At 37.7% G+C, this 16,356-nt stretch overlaps 1 protein-coding gene across 5 annotated transcripts in view; it reads left to right on the forward strand.

Moving 5' to 3' along the window:
• KIF13B (kinesin family member 13B) overlaps positions 1–16,356 on the forward strand; it is a 184,181-nt gene that overhangs the window by 144,544 nt on the left and 23,281 nt on the right. For all 5 annotated transcript variants that reach the window (XM_046656028.1, XM_046656031.1, XM_046656032.1 and 2 more), the window contains exons 36-37: positions 8,632–8,743; positions 14,349–14,482. In XM_046656028.1, the coding sequence (XP_046511984.1) occupies positions 8,632–8,743; positions 14,349–14,482 (246 nt within the window). The remainder of the gene's footprint in view (positions 1–8,631; positions 8,744–14,348; positions 14,483–16,356) is intronic.

The following is a 16,356-nucleotide window of genomic DNA, read 5'->3' on the forward strand; positions in this document are numbered from 1 at the left end:
CTTAATGATAATTATTAAAGCTGAGTGGGATTCATTATACTACTCTTTATTGTTAAGTATTCTATACTCTATTTTTGCATATGTTTGAAATTTTCCTTATAAATATTTAAGAAAAAGAACAGTGAAGTTGATGAATAATTAGACTCACTTTTAAGATCAGGTTATTAGTAGTTTGCCTGAAATAATACAGATATATATATATATATATATATGTATGTATGTGTATACATGTATGTACAAATATCTGTATTATTTCAGGCAAACTATTAGTAACCTAGATCTTAAAGATGAGAGATGTAGCTATTTATCTGTATATGTCTATCTACCTGCCGATCAATGTCTATAGACTTGTAAATTGCTTTCCAGCGCATCGATTTACTGATCGCCTACCATGTCTCTGCAAGTGGGCTAAGGCTTTGCACTGGCCCCGTGATAGGTTTGAGTAGCTCTTGATAAGCATAGCATAGGTTGTGATTACCTGAACGAAGCAGAATTTTTTGAAAATTGATTGTGTCATTATTTTTAAATGTAAATAAATGAAATATTTTAAGGAGAATATATTAATTTAAAAAATCATGACTTTCTGTGTTTTTTTGGAAATACGTCTAACCCAAATTCTCAATTAGATTGTAAGTTCCTTGAAGGAAGTGGCCAAAATTTCTTCAGCTTTTCTATCTCCCTCCTGTTTCCTTATGTTTAAATGGAGAAAACATAGAAAATAATAGTTTCTACTTGAAAGAAAATGATTGTGCTTCACCTACAGAAAGTAAGTAGAATCAAGGAACATGGGTGCTCTAATAGAAGTGTGACTGGTGGAGCAGGAGCCCTAAGGAGGGACTGGGCACTTTCAGAGGCATTGTCCAGGGATCAAGAGAGGCTGCAGAGAGGCCATAACCTACCATACGCTTCATGCTGAAAGACGATATGTCCACTCAAGGCAGGGAAGGAGGTGAAGCCACAGCATGAGCAAAAGCTGGAGGGATGAAAAAACTTGCTGTGTTCATGACAGTACATGCAGCATGAGTAAGGTGGAGGGCGTATTGTGGGATAGGACCCAGAAAATGGGGCCTTATTTTAGAAGTTCTGTTGTTATGACCCAAAGAGTAATGGGGGAGTTGGGTATCACCGAAGGAGTAACAGGGCAGTAAGACGGTTAAATTCAAGTTAGAAAGTTTCTTTACAGTCCATCTAAACCCCGCGTGTGTTCCTGGCTGTGGTCTGTAAAATTACATTAGATCAATGTATACAGTACAAATGTATACAGTTATCATTATAAAAGTGTGAAAAAACTTTTAATCAGAGGATAGAGAGATCAGGTAGGTAAGAAGATTCAGCAGTGGGGAGGGGGAGGAAGAGATTGAAGATATATTAAGGACATAGAATCTCTAGAACTCTGTGGACGTGAAGAATGAGGTTGAGCCGGAGGAGACTAGGGTGACATTAGGGTTTCTGGATGACTTTATAGAGAGGTGAACTGTAGGAGGGCAGGTCTCTGCAAGAAAATGACTTGGTTTGGTTTTTGACATAAGATATCTGTGCCAGTTCAAGAATCTGGAAGCCTGGGCTGAAGACAGATTTCGGAGCTCAGAGCATAGTTCAAACAGTGTGAGGGACTGGATCACGAAGGCAAAGCTGTGAGGGCATGATGATAATACTTTGGGGCAAGTGCGGAAGGAGAAGCTGGCCAAAGTGACTGAGAAGGCGTCCTCAGAAAGGAGAGAAGACCTGGGAGGGAGAGTAGCTTGGAAACTGGGAGAGAAAGGTGTTTGAAGAAGGACTCCTTCCAGATGCTTCAGAGACTGAAAGATGAGGGCTATTTTGGATGTGACAGTAAAGAGCTTATTGAAGACCTTTCCCAGGGCAATTTCACTGGAGGCTTGGGGAGAAGTTAGCAGGATATGTCATATTAAATAAATAAATAAAACATTATGCATTTTTGCTACTCTGCCAGAACCTCCCCTTTTTTAGTCATCTTGATTTCTTGGGGTCCCTGGGTATCTTAGCAAAGATGAGGAAAGTCTGATTTCCACCCTCTCAGATTTTACTGATGTCATGGGGCCATCACAGCAACAAGGATGTGGGTCTCTCCACTTTGTTTCTGTGTGTATTTTGAGTTGCTGTCATATACCTCAGAAAAGTTAAATACCCTTTTCTCCCATTGCAGCAGTTTGCAATCTTCCTCAAAATTTGTCTTCCCACGCCCCTCCCCAACCACAGCAGTCCCCACCCCCCAACAAACAGTGGAAGTTTTGTAGGGGAAAACAGAAGGTGCCAGCCTGCCATTACTAACTTTGCTCCCCATTCAGCCATGGACCTGTCATTTTATCTTCTTATGAACTCTTGACGCCCGTGGGCCCTGAAAGGTCACCAGGTATAGCTGGGCTTTAGTCAGCGTCTCGTCACCATCACCGTGGGCGTCACTTGACTTCTTGCTTGTGTCCCGATCAGCATGTTAAATGAATGTCCACATATCAATATTAGAGACCTTTTGCTTTTCTTTAGAAGAAAGGTAGAGGAAAACTGTTCTAAGACAGATTTTTATGGATGGACCTGTTTAATGAGTAAGGAAATTCAGGTAATGGAAGATTATAACTGTGATGCTAAAAAACAAAGCAAAAAGAATACTGTGCAAAGAGGATTTGAGTCCAGGCTCACATTAGTAGGGAGTACAGAGCGGCTCCTCTGTTTTCAGAAAAGGGTCCCCTCAGTAGTTGTATCATCCAAAGCAGAGCATCCTAAAAGATTTTTAGGGAAAATAAACATTCTTAAAATTATATTTTCTTAGTAATGGAAGAACCCCCCCCCACCCCCACCACCAATAGCAGCAAGGAACAGAGGTTCTCCCTGTGACCTTTTAAATGAAACAGTGAAAAACATTCAAATATGGCATTGCCTTGAATTTAAAATGTGTTATTAGCGCCCCCTGTAATAGAATTCCTCAGGATTGGGTAGTGTTTAAACTAATTAACATACTAATTATCCAAATCCTATTAACCCCCTTTACACAGTGGCACTGCTTATGTACGTGTGAACTGACATGTGTACAAGGATGCCCACTGGGACACTGTTTATAATGGCAGGAGATTGGAAACAAACTAAATGTCTGTTGGTTTGGTCTGGTTAAGAACATTTACCACACACGTGTGCACACACATACCAAATAAATGGGATACTGTGCAGCTTTAAAAGTAATGGGAACCCTTCCTGGTACTAATATGGAAAGATCACCAGGATATACTTAGTGATTAAAAATGAAGTGCAGGGCCTGGCCCCATGGTGTATTGGTTAAATTTGATGCACTCCACTTGGTGGCCTGGGTTCATGGGTTCAGATCCCAGGCATGGACCTACACCATTTGTCAGCCATGCTGTGCCAGCAACCCAAATATAAAGTGGAGGAAGATTGGCACAGATGTTGTTAGCTCAGGACTAATCTTCTTCAAGTTATTAAAAAAGAGGAAGATTGGCAACAGATGTTAGCTCAGGGCTAATCTTCCTCAGTGCAAAAAAAAAAAAAAAAAAGGAAATGCAGAACTGTGTGCTACCTTTTGTACTATAAAAGGAGGGGAGAAGAGAGAAGCGGGTGTGGCTCTTTATAGGTTTGCTTACACATGCATAAGAAACCCTGTAAGGATATATGAGAAGCTGATGCCATTACTTATCTGCCTGGTGAGATGGTGGGAGTGTGTGGGGAGCTGAGCAGGGAGAGGTAGTGGTAGGAAACGTCTCACTGTGTTGTGTGCCTTTTTCTACTATTTGGGTTTTGGATCCTGTGAATAAATTACCTATTTAGAAAATTAAATAAATTAAAATTTAAAAATTTTGTTCTTTGTTTTTCTAAGTAGCTAGAAGTTTTTGTTCTCTTGTATGTAGCAGTTTGAGAAGGTCTCCAGTTGCTTTATCTGTAACAGTTTGCACACAAAGTCCTTAAGGAGAAATTACTGAAGAAATTGTTTTGGAAATCAGAAAGACTCATGTTATTTTTTTCTTTTCTTTTGGAGACTTCCTGCATTCTTCAGTTTTCAGAGACCCAGGGAGAGGTAATTAATCCATTAGGTTTTCCTAATGAGTGGGATACAAGTACTATCCTACTATCTAAAACTTATCATGCTTGCTTTTACCTTGAGATAAGATGCCTTTTTAAATGTAGTTTTTATAAGATGACTAAATTTGACACTGTACTAATTTTTTGGCTCTTACCCTTTTGTAAAAATAACACCGGTAGTCAGTATATCATTCCTTTCAAATGTACCTGGGAAGACTGTAAAAGTATCTGTCAAAAGAGACCGGGAATTAACGCATCTTAGTGAATTTAGAAGGCTCTGGAATGCAAGGAATTAATTCGTATTAAGCGAATAATACAGATAAGTGTTTGAGAACCTGTAAGGTTCTTTTCTCAAGCCTGGGAAAGGAGAGGAGCAAAGAAAACAGCAGAAGTGCTTTGGCACTCCCTTGACACCACAGAACTCAGCAGGACCATCTTAGTTTTTTACATGAAAGTATTTAATATACAAGAAAGTCAAGTCAGAAATATAATTTTAACCTGGATTTGATGATGCTTAAAATGCTATAAAATGTGTTTTAAAATAATTGAAAATTACAGTTACATTAGTTCCATCTACCTTGCACACTTGTGTGGGCCTATTTCTGGGTTCTCTGTTCCGTTAATCTGTGCATCTGCCCCTCTGAGCTGGATTGCACAATCAGCATGTGACGTGCTGTGCCTCCCCTGTGTAATAGTAGAGCAATCCGCTTAGTTGAAACAATGTTTAGAAGCAGTGAGAGGCCACAGAGTAGATTCGAGTCTCCCTTTCCCTCCTAATTTTTAGTTAATATCATGGCAAAGATTAGTCAGTTGGGAGCAAAGTGACACTAAAAGGTGTGGCAGGGAGGCAGGACCAGAGAGTTTGATAGGGTTAGGGCTCTCGGGGAGGGGAGGGGAAGTGGTAAGGCCCTGAAACAGTCTCACAGTTTGGCCTGTAACACCTGGAATTCGGCCAGCCATATTTTGCATGCTCTTATTTATTGATGCTCGCTACATATTAAAGTTGGAATCGTTTTGCTGAGCTCCACCAAGATTGAATTGATGAATTAATTAATCTTAAAAAGATAAATTGAATTTGATTAATTACTCCCAACTTTTAAATTCACCTTAGGGCCTAAAAGAAGTCACTCTTGATAAGCTTTTCAATTAAAAATATAAAATATCCCTAATCGCAGTGATGTTGCTATTTACTGTTACTGGATATTTTATCATTATTGTAAGGAAATTTTTTTATAGACACAATGAAAATGTAGCAAACTTTTTATGACCAGTTTATGAAGATGGATTCATGTTTAGGTGCAGAATTAATTTCAGTAGATTGTGTTTTTCCATCTGAAAATTGGCTGTGCATTGAGATCTTTTGCAATGCAAGGAACACTGTCAACATAAAAATATTGGGTATTTCTAAAGCCTTTTATATAGAATTATATTTTTTAATAAGTTGGTAAGATAGTATGTTTGTCATCTTCTGATAGGAGTTTTTGATGTAATTAAAAGTAACAGAAAGCCTAAATGAATATTCACTTAACAAAACTGAATTGTGTGTTTTGACTACATCACTTTCCTGAACACTGCAGTTGTTGAGTGTGGCACTGGTGCAGGCTGGTGCCAGATATGAGTCACTTCTTCTTTAGTTGCATTAGGAGCCACCTTTGGACCTGGAATGTCACTGGCACTTCTCTTTGTTTACCTCTTTGTCACTTTCCTGATCAAAAACAGACCTCTTTTTGGAAAACCCAAAGAATTTGTGTCTGGCAGAAGAGCTGTAACAGGAATACTGAAGGTGCACGAGAGGAACCAAACCACGTTCTCAGGGCAGCCCAGAGCTTCCTGTGTTTTTCTCTGTTCCGTTTTGCCTTGAAGCCTGGTGCTCACTAAGAATAATTGGTATCTCAGATAGGATTTTATTTCTTTGAATTCAGTCTCTTAGCACAAATAGCCCATAATAAGTATGAAGCTAGTTTAGGAATCCAAAATGAAGCTGGAGCTTTCCCTCTTGTATCTCCTCCTCTTGGCTGATGCTGAAGTTTGATAGACAATGCAGAGTGTTAGAAACAGATTACACATTGATCTTTTTAGATTCCAGGTGGTGGGGATTACTGTGGTAAAAGTTTTTTAAAAAAAGCACGTTCTTTCACTTTGAGAGCTGAGCTCCTAAGAGACCAGAAAGATCCAGAGTCTGGCCAAGTCATTTTTCTTCATTGTCCTGAATTCATCTCCCTCTGAGGTACTTTTACCTGGGATGCATTCTGTGTTTCTTCCCCAAAATTTCAGTAAAGGGAGAATAACTCTGGAACAGCCGAGTCAAGCATATAAAATTTATTAGAAAGACACTAATTACCTTGTCCCTGCGGGGCAGTGTGTAGCTAGACCCCGAACCACAGGTTTTGTTTCTGGCAAGAGAGAATGGACATGTATTGCAGGAGAAAAGAATGTAGTGAGTGATTTCAGTGGAGTGTTTCCCAGAGATCTGTGGGTGTCAGAAAGGAGGAGGAGTGTTGCACCCGGTTTAACATCCAGATTTGTTGTTCCCTCTGAAGCAGAGCCCATTCTATCCCAGAGCGATTTGAGATACTCTGTGTTCCTGTCTCTGGTTGGTGAGACCTGGGAACAGTTCGCGTATGAGATTCCTCAAGGTTAAGATGGTGCTCGAGGTAGATGGATGAAGTCAATGTGTCTCCATTTTTTATTATCTGATAGGGCTAGCAGTATGGCTAAGGTGGTATGTGAGAACTTTCGTCCTTTCAAATGTTCCCACGTGAGATATTTGAATATATGAGAGAGTAACAGTTATTGCTTCCATTCTGTTTTGGTAGTAACATGGTGTATGTGAGAGCCAGCTGGGAAAAATTCTCTGGGAAGCTAGCGGAGCCCCGACTGTGCCTTGGGGAAGATGTGACATCTAGATTATTTGTCATTGGACCATTATACACCAAACAGCCAAGGTGCTGACTCCAAATTGGCTACTTAGTTTTCCTAAGGGACATAGTGCCACTGTGTCAGCTGCCAAACAATGAAGAAAAATCTAAAACGTGAAAATAGATTTACCTCAAGTTAGGGGAGTTGTCTTCAAAACAAGCTTGCATGAGCTTAACTTGGTGAACCAAGCACGAGGCTTTTCTTCCTCTGAGAGGCTCCGAAGAATGTTGACCTTTGTGTTCGGCCACCTGATTGTGATGTCTCAGAGTACACAATGCTGCAGCTTCCCAGACAGGCAATTACATGTAATGCAAAAAACATTAACGAAACATTAAAGTATGTCAATCAGCGTGTGATTCATAGTAACACAAATCTTCCTACGGTGAAGTATTTCAGAGTGCATGGTTTCCCTCATCATCTCTTCATGTCTGTTTTGTTTCCTCGCTTCCTAATGCTAAACGTCATAGCATTGTTTTAAACGTCAAGTGCTGGGAGAGTTCCTAGGGAAAAGCAGTGTTCTCTAAGGTGAACAGGATCCAGATCACTTAGGGCTTATTGATTTTATGATCAGTACTTAGGTTGCTGCTAAAAGCAGATATGTTTCCAATACGTATCTGAAACCTAAGAGGCCTTCCCTCCTCAGTCCATCCGCAGGAGCAGTGAACGACTCGCTTTGCAGGCGCTTAAACTCGAGTTAATTGTTCGGGTTGCTCGTCCGTGGAACACTGGCTTAAACTAGTATGAAATACCATTATTTAACTCTAGTGAAAAAGAAGTCAGAGTGATTATCAGAGGATCAAAAGGGAGCTAAAAGCATTTAAAAAATTTGCATCTCATCTCCATTATCGGTTTTTGTACTTGTAACATTTTGTGGGGTTTATTTCTTTCTTAGATGGGACTGATGTTGAAAGTGCCTTGATGTTGTCACCATATTTATGCCTCACCACAAGCTTTAGAATGGCAATTCAATCTATCAGCTGACTGGAATTGTTCTTGTATTATCCAATGAAATCTTTTTAATGGGAATTTACAAAATAAGTTGAGAGTACAGTAAGACTTGTTCATTTAGAGACTTCCATTATTGGGAACTTGTGGTTACTTGATGATTTGGGCTTAACTGGAACTTATCTTTAGCCTCTATTAAAAATGAGAGGCTTGGTAATTTACCGTTCTAGAATTTTTACTTTCATGAGAATGTGTGAATGGATGGAAAGATGCACTCCTGGAGAGGAGAGAAGAGACGCTCGATGATGTTAGAGTTGTTCCTGGGTTTCAGTTGAGAATATGAAGTGAAAAAGTACATCTTGCGGCAGAAAAGCAGAAACAGCCCAAGAAGCAGAGTGTAGGGGAGGATTTCAAAAGAAATGTCTTAATATATCCAAATTTTGTGGGAAGCAACATGATGTATAGTAAAAAGAATGTTAGATGGAAGTGAGGTGACTGTAACTTCTAAACTGGAGGGGATAGCCAAATGTGAGGTATTATTAGGGAAATTAATACTATAAAGAAGATGGAAAGCACAAGAGGAAAATTCCTTAAGTAATCAAATTTACCATGTCCTATAAAGGTAATAAAGCTTTAGGAATGTATTAACAGTTTTTTCTTAAGTATGTTTAGATTTTTTTGTTGATTGATGTGAATCGAAGTTACTGATTTTGTCTGTAATAGGGCCGGTGGGAAAGTCAACAGGATGTATCACAAGCTGCAGTTTCCAGAGGAGTAGCTCCAGTTGCCCCATCCCTCCCTGTTTCTCCCCAAAATAACCATTCTCCTGACCCAGGTAAGTTATATCTTCATTCGTCAATCACTGTCATGAAATTTCAGCATCTTCCAGAAATAGTTGAAATCAGAATTTCCTACCAGGTAATCACTATCCTACTAGTTAATGCCCACCTGAGTCTTTCTCTTTCTTGTCTTAACACGTTGAGTAACACTGGTGTTTGAATGTTAAATTTATCTTACATTCCTGTGGTAAATACCACTTGCTCATGGTGTGTTATCCTTTATCTTTGCTTGTTTGCATTTGCTGTTATTTTGGTAAGGATTTTTGTGTCGGTGTTCTTGCGATGAATAATCTGTACTTTTCTCATCATGATGTCTTTGTTGGGTTTTGGTATCATGATTTTCTTGGCCTCATAAAATGACTTGGGACGTATTTCCTCATCGTTTTTTTTTCTGAAACAGTTTATGTAAGCATGGTATTACTTCTTCCATAAATATTTTACAGGATTCACCAGTGACACTATCTGGGCCTGGAATTGTCTCTATGGGAAGATTTTGAATTGTGACTTCAATTTCTTTAATATAGGATTATTTAACTTTTTTGTATTTCCTTATGAGTCAGTTTTCATAGGTTATGTTTTTCAGAAAATGTTCTATTTCATCTAAATTGTTAATTTTCATCATGTTACAATGTTTCCTTATTGCCCTTTTAATGTTTATAGGATCTGTTGTGATATTCCTTCTTTCTATTCTGATGTAGCTAATTTTTGTTTTCTTTCTGTTTTTCTTGAGTACTTTTGAGACAGCTTTATCAGTTTTCTTAGTCTTCCCACAGAACCAACATTTGGTTTTTTTTCTGTTTCATTGATTTCTGTTATTTCTTTCTGCATTTCACAAATTTTGACCTGTTGTGCTTTCATTATCATTCTATTCACAATATTTTCTGATTTCTCTCTGACTTCTTCGACTCATGGGTTATTGGGTAGCATGTTAATTCATTTTCATATATTTGGGGGAATCTTCTTCTTACTGATTTGTTAATTTCATTATGATCAGAGAACAGACCTTAACATTTCAATCTTTTGAAACTTTTTGAGACTATATTCTATCTTGGTGAACATTCTAAGTGCACTTGAAAAGAAGGTCTCTTCTGTTTGGGGCATACAGTTCTGTATGTATCAGTTAAGTCAGGTGGTTGATACCCTTGTTCAAATCTTCTGTATCATTGCTGTTTGTGTTTTTTCCGTTTGTTCTATCAATCACTGAGAGAGGGCATTGGATCTCCAAATATGATTGTGAAAATCGCCTATTTTCTCTTTAGTTATATCAGTTTTTATGTCGTTCATTTAAGACTGTTACTAGGTATATACACATTTAGGATTGTCCTGTTTTCCTGATGAAGTGATATTTCTCCGTAAGAAATGTCCCTTTATGACTTTGGTAATGCTCTTAGTTTCAGATCTGTCTTGCTTGATATTAATATAGCTGCATCAACTTTCTTTTGCTTATTGTTTGCTTGGGGTATCTTTTTCTCAGTCTTTTAAATTTTAGCCTATATTTGTCTTTAAATTAAAAGTGATTGTCTTGTAGGTAGACAGCATATGGTTAGGTCTAGCTTTTTTTTTTCACTCTAGTCTGACAGTTTCTGCCTTTTAATTGGCATGTTTAGTTCTTTTACATCTAATGTTGTGATGTCTGCTCTGTTGCTATTGGTTTCTGTTTGGCTTTCTTATTTTTTTTCACTGTAACTTCTTTTTTACCTTCTTTTGGGTTAATTGAAAAATATTTTTTAGCATTTGGTTTTATTTTCTCTTTTGGCTTTTCGGTATACCTGTATTTATTTGTTTATTAAAGTCTTTGCTTAAGGATTCTAGTATGTATCCTTAACTTATCATAGTCTGCTTAGAATTAATATATCACTTTCCATGCATACGTTATAAGAACCTAGCAACAGTGTAATTCCATTTACCTGTCTCCCCCACCCTCGCCCTTATTTTGTATTGTCATTGTATCTTTTTTTTTACTTTTTACTTTTTTTGTTTTTGAGGAAGATTAGCCCTGAGCTAATATCTGCTGCCAATCCTCTTTTTGCTGAGGAAGACTGGCCCTGAGCTAACATCTGTGCCCATCTTCCTCTACTTTATATGTGGGACGCCTGCCACAGCGTGGCTTGCCAAGCAGCGCCATGTCCGCACCTGGGATCCGAACCGGTGAACCCCAGGCCACCCAAGTGGAATGTGCGCACTTAGCCGTTGTGCCACCAGGCTGGCCCGTATATCTTTTACTTTTACAGATGTTATGACCCCATTTTACAATGTTATTCTTTTTGTTTAAAACAGCTATTTGTCTTTCAAGGAAATTAAGAGACTATAGATAATCTTTTATATTTTTCTTCATATTTATTATTTCTGGCACTCTTCAACCCTTCCAGAAGATCTGATATTCATCCAATATTGTTTTTCTTTAGCCCAAAGAATATCCTATATTATTTCTTATTGTGCTTTTCTCCTCGAGAAGAATGCTCTCCCCTTTTGAGAGTTGCCCTCTTTATTTCTCCCTTTTTTTTAAAGGGTGTTTTCATTAGATGGAGAGTTTTGATTGATAGTTTCTTTCAGCACTTCAAAGATGGTACACTGTCTTTCAGACTCACTCTTTTCTGAGGAGGATGTAGCCTTCATTCGTGTCACTTCCCCACATGGAATCTGTCTTTGTTGACTTGATTTGCTTTCAAAATTTTTCCTTTTTTAAAATTTTTTATAGTTGAATGATGATGTACTTAGGTATAGTTTTCTTAGTGTTTATCTTGCTTGGGTTTCACCATTGTACTTGGGTCTGTTTCTATTGGCTGCTTTTTTCTTGACTATGTGTCATATTTAATAAGTTTTGACAACCATATTTACCCATATAACTTACCCCCCAGTCAAGAAATAGAAAATTTATATGGCTCCAGTTCCTCCCCACAGTCAGCCAGTATTCTGATTTCAGATTAGTTTTGCCTGTTCTGTCTGTTCAGTTTCATATAGGTGGAATCATACAATGTGTACCGTTTGTGTTTGGCCTCTTTTGCTCAGCATGTCTGTTCAAGTTATCCATGCTGTGGCATGCATCAGAAGTTTATTCTTTTTTATTGCTGAGAAATATTTCACAGTTGAATTTGTCCCAATTTTTAATTAGTTCTCCTGTTTATGGACATTTGGTTTGTTTCCAGTTTTTGGCCACTATGAATAAAACTTGTTTTTGTATAAGGCCTTTTGTGAACGTTTCTCTTGAGTAAGTACCTAGGAGTGAAATTACTGGGTCATACAGTACCACCTTGTTTTAAAATTCTGTAAATTTCTTTTTTTTTGAGTTATAACCAGTGCTTACTTGATTTATATATTTACCACTTTGCTTTCCTCATCATTGCTCCTTGCACCCTGCTCCATTCTACTGACTTGAGTTTCTTTTTTAGTGAATTACATCCATCATTAATGCTTTTAACAGTTGTTTTTTAGTGACAAACTCTTTATTTCTTTTATATGCTGAAGTTTTTACTTTGCTCTCATTTTGAAGAATCTTTTTGCTATGGAAAATATCAAGTGTACAAAAGTAGAAAGAATAACATGAGGTGCCCTCACGTACCCCCTCCTGATTTCAAGATGATCAGTTCTGCACCAGTCTTATTTGTCTATACTCCTATTACTTCTCCACACCCTTTGATGATTATTTTGAAGCAAATCTCAGATATTACTTCATCTGTAAATATTTGTACAGGTATCTGTAAAGCAATACCCACAATAACATTTCACTCCTAAGAAAAATTAAAATAATTCCTAAATATCATCAAACATCTAGTCAGTGTTTAGATTTTCCCAATTAGATCAAAAACGTATTTTAGTTGAGTGGAAATCCAAGTAAGGTTCATACATTGTGCTTAGTTGATTGTGTCTTAAGTCTGTTTAATCTCTGTGCTCCTCTTTATGTCTTTTCTCCATTGCCTTGTATTTGTTGAAGCGACCAGGTGTTTGTACAGTAGACTCTGTATGTTCTTATTTTTGCTGGTTATGTCCCCATGAGGTTGTTTAACGTGATTCTCTGTCCCTGTATTTCCTGTAAATTGGTAGTTAGCGCTGTAGCCTTGATGAGGTTCAGGCTAATTCCAGGGAGCGGTAGGGGTGGGATAAAGGAATGGGTAGTTCTGTGTACCTCCCTCGGAGATGCATCGTGTCTGCTTGTTTCTCCTTTTGTGATATGTGCAGCCTTTGGATGATTATTGGCTAGATCTTTATTTAATGAGGGGTCACCCTCACTCTGGAATGTTAGTTTAACTGCATGTAGAACTCTAGATTGATCCTCATTTTTTTTGTCAGCATTTAGATGATTCTATCTTCTGGCTCTCTGTTCATCTTAAACTTACTTTGTTTTCTGTTTGTCTCCTCTTTTTTTGTTTCTCTGTTCCCTATTTTTGCCTTGTAAATTATTTGGCTTTTTTGAACTTAGTTTTAATTTATCTCTTAGCATTATAGCTTTCTCTTTGCTTTACTTTTTAGTGATTACTCTTATGATTATAAAATATTCTTACCTTTTCATAATTTACTTAAGGTTAGTATTGTACTACTTTATGTAAAATATAGAAACCTTACGCCTGTATAGGTCCATGTACCAACTGTATTACCAGGGAACTTGGAGCCATTTCAGGAGTAGAGCAGAGGTATGGGGGTGGTTGTGAGCTGCTCTTCAGGCAGTCTCATACAAAGTCCTCAAGTTGACTTGCTTGTTCTTTTAAAAATGTTATGAGGATACAGTGTTTTACCATTTATAACTTGGATTAGATTTTCCTAAAAATTTAGTTTTAGGGGCCGGCCCAGTGGCATAAGCAGTTAAGTTCATGCGCTCAGCTTTAGTGGCCAGGGGCTCACCAGTTCGGATCCCAGGCACGGATTTATGCACTGCTTATCCAGCCATGCTGTGGCAGGAGTTCCACATGTAAAATAAGGGAAGAGGGGCATGGATGTTAGCTCAGAGCCAATCTTCCTCAAAAAACAAAATTTAGTTTTATTCACTAAGGGTAAAGAACTCTCCTTATATCATAGGCATTGTTTGCATGTCTGCTCCCAGCCTTTGGTAATTAAGAGCAGGTAAGAACATGGTTGGTTCAGAGCATTTATTCTTTCTTGTAAAAACAACTCAAACACCATTTTTTTCCTCAAAGTTCAGTTTCATCATCTTCATTCAGGAAATAGCATGAAAAATTAAAATTAAATAAGACATAGTCTCTGACTTCGAAGAGTTTAAAGTCTAGATGGGGAGCTATACTTTTGTCATCGGCTATGTGATTTAAAAATGAAAAACCCCATTTTATTCTAGGACAGCAGTTAGTATTTGAACCAGGTAGTGACAGGCACTGGGGTTGGATTACCCTTCAGATACTAATAGGAACAAGGGATATTAGAACATTCTGGAGGTACCCCAATTGTCACTATTTAATTGGAAAAGGAAACACCATTGTGTGTGAGGGTAACTGTATTAATACTATGTTTTTCTAATATTACTTTTTTTACGGGTACTTTTTTGGTTTATATTGTTAGATTTGCTTACAAATGACGTTTGGAAAATTTACAGTAAAGAAAATGTCTATGTAATTGTTTTTGTCTTCTCTCTTTTCCTTTCAATATTGTTGACAGGACTTGGTAGCCTGGCGGCCTCCTACTTGAATCCGGTAAAATCCTTTGTGCCACAGATGCCGAAGCTGCTGAAGTCTCTCTTCCCTGTGCGTGACGAGAAAAGGGGCAAACAGCTGTCTCCCCTCGCACATCAGGTACAAGCGTTGGGAGAGCAGCAATGAGCATTTTTCTCATAGATTGTGGCAAAGTGATGCTCTGTGTCGTGCAGCGGGAGACAGAGGGATAGCAGTGATGGGGGCTAGAACTGGGCTTTTAGGCCTGGTAAAAGCTTGTGATAATTTCTCTTCCACTCTCTTCGCAGATAACAGAGCTGTTTAAACTTATTGACACTCTCAATCCTTTTTGCTTTTAAAAATGCCAAGTACGCTACTAATGTGATTTATGGTAATAACACTTAGAGCAACAATGGTAAAATTTATGAAGTGCACTTAGTGTTGTTTGTGTCTTGCCAAACAGAAAATGTAATTCTATTTTTAATTCTTGATTTCATTTCTTACTTCAAGCAATTTTATATCATTACTGTCCTTCCCTCCCATCCTTTTTCCTCTACTGTGGTTTACCTGTTCTTTCACTTAAAATATTAAAAGTGATCACTTGTCTTATTTCCCCTTTTTCTTAAAACTCTCTACCCAGCCTTAGAATAAGTTTTACAGAAAATATTAAAGGGTTTTCCAAAAAATCAGGAAACTGCTTTATGTGATGGTGAATGGGATGCCTGTCGGAAATGCAATTTCTAGCCTTATGTAGGTGTGAATTCAGCAGGAAATGATAAATGAGTGTTTATTTATACTCATTCAAAACACATATAGTGCAAGTTCAGTTGTTGAAATAGATCTTTTGACATCAGCTTCTCTACATTTGCTTAAACATTCAAGTTGCAGAAACGCAAGTGAGTCCTTATCTGAGACCTTAACTATTTCAAATAATTTTCTAGGTTTATGAATGCATATTCAGGGGTGATATTAGTTTTGTGAGCCTGCTCTGCCTTACAAAATTATATAATTTTTTCAATCCAGAATTATATAAGCATATCCATAAGCATACATGTACACATATTGGGTGAAAAAATTAAACATCAAAATTTTAGAAATGTTTAAACTTAATTTAACTATGCACATAACAGGTGCTTGACAGTTATCAAAATAACTCTGTGACCATGAGAGAAATAGTAAGTCTAATACTTGCCAGGGGTTGGGGTAGGTAAAAATGATTTTTCCAAGGGTTTGTTGTTGTATACATTATTCTGTTCTAAATTTCTATATTGTTTCGCAAAGTATGATTCATGCACTGCCTATCAGAATTCCAAGATAGCTTTTAAAAAAGGTAACTTGAAAAAAAACCAGCGTGACCTCATAACCCATACCCCACCTGGGGACACCTTATAATCTACATTTCTAAGCATCAGGGTGATTCTTATTCACATTATAGTTTGATAACCACAGTTTTTAATTACTATTTGGTGAAGACAGAGTTACATAAGTTAAAGGAAATTGGAATGGCATTAGGAGTTACTGAATCAGACTGCTATAATTATAGTTGTTCTTTTAAAGCTGCTTTGAGTTTTTGACGTAGCAAGTCAAATCACCTGCTACAATAAGAAATTGTGTTCACTGTTTTCCCAGTAAATGATTGGTTCTTGTGGCTATGAGAGGAACAATAATGTGTTAGAAAGAAATCTAGTGATTGGCAGTTAACTGCAATTTATAATGTCCAGTTTAAGAGAGGTAATCTTGAAATATTTTGAAGATATCTTAAGCAATATTTGTTCATCGTTTACCTTTTTTGAGTATATATGAACAAAAGTATTGTAGAAAGTGGTCCCAAATGTTTCATATTTCATAAACACAAAACTGGCCTGAATGGAGATGCCCAGTAGTGGAACTGAAAGGTTCCGAGTGGTTCGCAAAACCCCCACCCTACTGAAGGGCCTTCTCCGAAGGTCAGCAGGGAGCTGCGTCTTGCCGGCACCATCTCAGTCCTCGGATGACTTGACGTCGTGCTTGAACAC

This window comes from Equus quagga, chromosome 3 (assembly GCF_021613505.1).
Source record: "Equus quagga isolate Etosha38 chromosome 3, UCLA_HA_Equagga_1.0, whole genome shotgun sequence".
Taxonomy (NCBI): Eukaryota; Metazoa; Chordata; class Mammalia; order Perissodactyla; family Equidae; genus Equus; species Equus quagga.